At 47.0% G+C, this 6,348-nt stretch overlaps 1 protein-coding gene across 1 annotated transcript; it reads right to left on the bottom strand.

The window, feature by feature from the left end:
- Positions 1-5,657: 5,657 nt before the first annotated feature.
- Positions 5,658-6,278, bottom strand: K452DRAFT_293431 (uncharacterized protein; the record flags this gene model as incomplete). The annotated part of the gene is made up of 3 exons (XM_033541568.1): positions 5,658-5,854; positions 5,880-5,882; positions 5,926-6,278. A coding segment is annotated over one exon (312 nt), but the record flags the coding sequence as incomplete, so codon positions are not given.
- Positions 6,279-6,348: the final 70 nt, after the last annotated feature.

A 6,348-nucleotide genomic window follows, 5' to 3' on the forward strand; every position in this document is an offset into this window, starting at 1 on the left:
GCAGGGACAGAAGATACAAACCGATACTAAGGAAGAACAGCGGACGATCGTAAAGATAATTATCGCGTTCGCCCTACGAAAGGAAAGGTGGTTATTAGGTTACAAGAAGCTAGTCGCCAGAAAAGTGGCACCGGGTCACGTGCAGGACCCACCTTAGATCTATACAGATCCAAAACTCACAAATCCAACCCCTCTAATCCAAGGGATTAGGATCCAGATTATTAGCATCTCTTACATATATTTAGACCACGCTCTCTAGCACTAGATAGGACCTTCGTAGTCAACTCAAAGTATCAATCTATACTCCTAGGTTAATAGTAACACGCCTACACCCGATCCTTCACGTGACTTATCTCTCAGCTCCTATACTTCTTATCCTTTAAGGTAAACCCTTCGAACCTATTCACCCGCTAGGTAATCCCAACGCCTAGGTTAAAGAGGCCTCGTTACACTTTAACCACCATCCTTGCAAGAAGGAAGGAGGAATTAATTCTAAGTCAAGATTAATTAGTAAAGTATCACCCCGTCCTATCTAACCTAGACAGGATAAGATATCGACAGTCGAAATAAACGACGGCAGCAGTATTCCCTAGAAGCAGCAATAGCAGCAGCAGAGAAACCCTATAACCTTAGACGATATCTTCGCCATAATACAAGGCATACAGGGGCAGATAGCCAACCTCCAGTCGTAACTAAATAATCAGATACAGGAGAACGCGCGCCTCCGAGCCCGCATTAACCAGGGGCAAGCTCCGCAGACGGGACCCCCAGCGCAGGAAGCTACAAACCCGGCAGCTCTACCACAAGAGGCCTAACCGGCTTAACCTGCGCCTACACCCGTTGCTGCCCCACCCACAGCTACACCGGCTACGTCCCACGCCAAGGTCCCGAAGCCTAATCTCTATTATAGAGACCGACACAAGACCCAGAATTTCCTAACCCAGTTGGACGACTACCTCCACTTCTCGCGCGGACAATTCACCGATAACGAAGAAAAGGTCCTATACGCCAGCACTTACCTACGCGGCGCAGCCGAAAAATAGTTCCGCCCAATAAAACGGGAACGGCAGGAGAAACAGCAATAGGAATAGACCGATCGAACTCAGGAGGTCTTTAATAACTATCGAACTTTCGTTAAATACCTTAAGGAGGCTTTCGCGGACATCGATAAAACCCGCAAAGCTACGAGAACGCTTCAAACCCTAAAACAGAAGAAGTCGGTACTAGAATACACTATAGACTTCTAGAACGCAGCATACGTAGCTAGATACCACACCGACTACACGCTTAGGACGTTCTATACCTAAGGACTAAAGGATGAAATTCAGGAAGCAATAACCTACTATAAGGAGCCCGAAAATCTTGCTAAAATAATCTAACTTACTACTATATTGGACCGACGCCGCTTGCAACGTGGCTAGGACAAACAAGCTAATACATCCCGAGCCCTGAGGCCTAGGCACACCTAAGAAGGAGGTAACGCCATAGAATTAGATAGCTTATCCCGGGACAACAAGGACAAGAGTAAGAAAGGAAAAGGCAACCGAAAAGCTAATAACAAGTAGACCGACTAACAGAAGGAACGATTTAACAAAAACCTCTATATCTACTGCGGTAACAAATAGGAACCCGGACATAGCTATCCGTAGAACCCGCGAAATAAAAAAAAGGGAAAGGAAGCCGCTACTACCGATCGAACTGCGTTAGTAGCAGCCTAGAAAGAGCCTAAGCATGGAACGCTTAGTTGGACTACATGCTATAACGATAACTATCGAATCCACTAAAGTGAGAAACTAGTAACAGGATGGTTCCTACGTAAGCTAAAGAAGCAGAACGCTAAAAGAACACGTAGAACGGATAACTAGGGGATACCTACTAAGGAAGAAATCTATAGATTCGTAGAAGAACTGCCGGAAGACTCCCTACTAGTTAATAGCGATACCGGCGACTTCTACGACGATACGCCCCAGTCGAGCTATTAAGGTTCTAAAAAAGGACAGTTAAAAAACTAGACGGCCCTGCACAGCAACTAACGGGACCCTTGCAGGGGCCGAAGTCTAAGTCCCTAAACCAGGCGATCAGAACAGCGAACGGAACCATACCTACCGGAATAGATCTTTAGAAACACCTTGTAACTACGGCCAAAATCAACAAAGTAAGCGCCAGAATCATAATTAACAGCGGAGCAAGTAGCAATTTCGTAAGCCCCACGTTTATCATCAAAAACTACCTACTACACCAGGCAAAGGACGAGCCTTACGCGCTTAACACGGTCGACGGAACACCCTCCACTTATAGAAAAGGATAGGTACGAATTAAAACCAACTAGTCGGCTCTTACTATTAGACAACACAAGGAGAAAATCAATCTAGACGTCACCACTATAGCTTCCTACGACGTAATCCTAGGAATACCATAGCTAAGGACGCACGAACCTTACATTCGATAGAGAACAGGGGAAATCACATTCCCAGACGAAGGTTATAACCGACACCTTATAGAAGCCCAGCGGAAAACCGAGAGCCACGCAAGCGAGAGCCTAGAGAGCCAGAGGAAGAAAAAGCCAGAGCTTAAGAGTCAGAGCCAAAAGAGCCAGAACCAGGAAAGCCAGAGCTATAAGTACCAGAGCTCCAGAGGACCGAGCGTTAAAAACGGACCGAACAGTACGCGCGCCTCCTAAAAGGATTCCTCGGAACAAAAACCCGGATCCTCCGAACCAATCGAAGTCAAGGAAATCTCCGCCGCAGCGCTTAAGCGAATAAGACGCAGGGGAGAAAGGATCTGTATAATATATTTAAAGCCCAGTCAAGAAACGGAAAACCGAATTCTAGCACACATATAGGCCAATAGGCCAAAATCCGGCGGCCTAAGACCGGCCGTCGGGGATGATCCAAACAGGATCAAAGAAGGTCACCCACCAGGGGGAAAACCCATACCTGCGAAAGGAATATACCAGCTTAGTACACCTCCAAAGCGAGAGAAGGAACCGCCTATTCCCGAACTAGAAACGGTACCAGAAGAATACTAGGATTACCGAGCAATCTTCTAGGAAAGAGGCAAAGGCCAGTTACCGGAACACAAACCATAGGATCACGAGATACCATTATTACCAGGCACGCAGCCAGCGTTCAAGCCCATCTATGCGCTCTCCGAAAAGGAAAACGAGGCGCTTAGGGACTACCTAGATAAGAATCTCGAACGAGGCTATATTAGGCCATCAAGCTCGCCAGCCGGATACCCGATCCTTTTCGTTCCAAAGAAAAATAGTAAATTACGCCTCTATATAGACTATCGTTAATTAAACGATATTACTATAAAAAACCGGTATCCACTACCGTTAATCACCGAGCTCTAAGACAAGCTACGGACAGCAAAATACTTCACTAAACTCGACCTTCGGGAAGGCTACTACTTAGTACGTATAAAGGAAGGTAAAGAATAGAAAACCGCGTTTAGAACACGCCTAGGATATTACGAGTACACAGTTATACCCTTCGGTCTTACCAACGCCCTAGGAACGTTCCAAAGTCTAGTCAACGATACGTTACGCGACTATTTAGACGTTTTCTACATAGCTTACCTAGACGATATACTCATCTATTCGGAGACCTTAGAGGAGCACAAAAAACACGTCAGGAAAGTATTCCAGGCACTACAAGGCAAAGACCTGCAGGTCGCACCAGAAAAGTACGAATAGCACGTCCAAAGGACGGAATTTCTAGGCTTTATCATCTCACCAGGACACGTGGAGATAGACGAAAAGAAGCTAGATACCATACGAGACTAGCCGATACCTAGAACCGTTAAAGAAGTACAATCCTTCCTTGGATTTGCTAACTTTTACCGGAAATTTATCTAGAAATACGCCGAGATCTCAGAACCCCTCACGAGACTCGTACGAAAAGAGTACGGATTCAACTAGGGAGAAGCGCAACAAAACGCCTTCGAATTACTAAAACGGATATTCTACGAAGCTCCCGTCCTTAGGATTTACAACCCGGAACTACCTATTATAGTCGAGACAGACGCTTCTAACTACGCTATTAGGGCCTGTATCAGCCAACCAGACGAACAGGGAAAACTCCACCCCATCGCGTATTACTTACGAAAAATAACCCCGCCGGAGCTAAACTACGACGTCCATAACAAGGAACTCCTAGCCATTATTACGGCTTTTAAAGAATAGAGACACTACCTTAAAGGGGCAAAATACCAGGTTATAGTCTACTGCGATTATAAGAACCTGACTTACTTCACCACCACCAAAGAATTAACCCGGAGATAGGTCAGGTGGGCTGAAGAATTAGCGTCTTATAACATAAAGATCACCTACAGAAAGGGATCCGAGAACGCCAGAGCTAATACGTTAAGCAGGAGAGCCGATCACCTCGCAGGGAAACCCGGTATTCAACCAGCGGTACTGCAACAAAATAAGGATAGCTCCTTAGAACCTGCAAGGGCAGTCGCCCCAGTATATCGCATAAAGCGAAGCTAGTTCGGCACAGAGCCGGACGGATACGTTCCAAACAGACAATTAGCACCGACGATTAGACTCGAAAATAATTCCTAGCTCGATAAAATCCGGCAGGAATACAGCCACGATACGATAGCATAAGAACTCATAGACATAAAAGACGACCCAAGGGTTAGTAAAGATACAGACGGAACAATCCTGTTCTTAGGGTTAGTCTACGTACCAAGAACACTCAGAGAAGGTCTAGTCAAAGATATCCATAAGCCACCAGCACACGGTCACTAAGGAACCGACAAGACAATCGAACGAATCACCCGGCACTTCTACTTCCCAGGCCTCAGGAAAACAGTCCAGCGAGTTATCTCGCAGTGCGATCTTTACATCCGAAGCAAAGCCACGAGACACGCTCCCCACGGACTATTACAGCCACTCAAGGCACCTAAGCGACCATAGCAATCGATCTCGTTAGATTTCATCACGGACCTACCACCCTCGAAGGAGCTACTCACCAGGGTAAAATACGATTCGATACTCGTCATCGTCGATAGGCTCACCAAGTACGCGTACTATCTACCTTACCTCAAGACGGCAAACGCGGAAGAACTCGCCTACACGTTCCTTAGGATAATCCTCGGCAACCACGGGCTACCGGAAGAGCTAGTATCAGATAGGGACAAACTATTCACATCCCGATTCTGGCAGACTCTTACCCGTCAGCTTGGTTCTAAACACAAGATGTCCACCACGGCGCACCCGCAAACAGACGGGCAAACGGAACGAACAAACTAGACTCTAGAACAATACCTACGCTGCTACGTCAACTACGCACAAGACAATTAGGTAGAACTTTTACCTCTCGCCCAATTCGCGTACAACAGCGCCAAGGCAATAACCACCTAGGAGTCGCCGTTCTACGCTAATTACGGATACGAACCAACGGCCTATAATAAGCCGCAGCCAAGCCAGTCCCTTGCCTAGAAAGGAATCCTGAAGGCAGACTAGCTGAAAGAACTACACAGGTAGTTAAGCCTCGACATAGAATACAACGGATTTCTAATGTCAAAATACTATAATAGGCGGCACCAGGAGGCACCGACCTTTAAAGAGGGGGATAAAGTATACCTTCTTAGAAAAAATATCCGGACAAGACGGCCGAACAACAAATTAGTCTTTAAGAAGATCGGACCGTTCGAAATTAACAAACAAATTAGAAAAGTTAATTATCGTCTTAAACTGCCGGATACAATGAAAATCTTCCCAGTCTTCCACGTCTCACTGTTGGAGCCAGCACCAGAAAACGCCACTACAGTACAACAGACAGAAGAAATGGTACCGGAAAACCCTGACGCCGACGAAAACCAAGAATAGACAGTCGAGAAAATCCTAGATAGTAGACACGTCAACGGTCAATTCCGCTATCTCCTGAAATAGGAAGGAAATTAGGATAATACCTAGGAACCACCTAAAAACTGCGAGGGATGTAGAGAACTCATCAGAGAATTCCACCGCCGAAATCCAGACCGTCCAAAGCCGACACATCAAATTCGCCAGGAAACGGATCAACCTCCCAGAAGGCAGGTATCCGCGCGAAATCCACCGGCTCCGACGTCTCAGGAGGCGCAGCAGAACCAGCCCCGGGGGAACCCACATTCGCAGGACCCGCAGCGGTATCAGCTGAGGACTCGCCACGCAAGCGCTTTGCACGTCGATCATCGCGCTCGTCCTCAGGGTCAACGGCATCCCCAGCCTCACGAGCAGCCTCAAGGCGCTCCAACTCCTCCAACTCCTCAACAGTCTTGGCTTTAGAAGACAACATCAGAGCAGCCCGACGACGGAGCAAGGAACGTTGCTTCTCCGCACGATCCAAACGAGCC

Source organism: Aplosporella prunicola, assembly GCF_010093885.1.
Source record: "Aplosporella prunicola CBS 121167 unplaced genomic scaffold K452scaffold_179, whole genome shotgun sequence".
Lineage (NCBI taxonomy): Eukaryota > Fungi > Ascomycota > Dothideomycetes > Botryosphaeriales > Aplosporellaceae > Aplosporella > Aplosporella prunicola.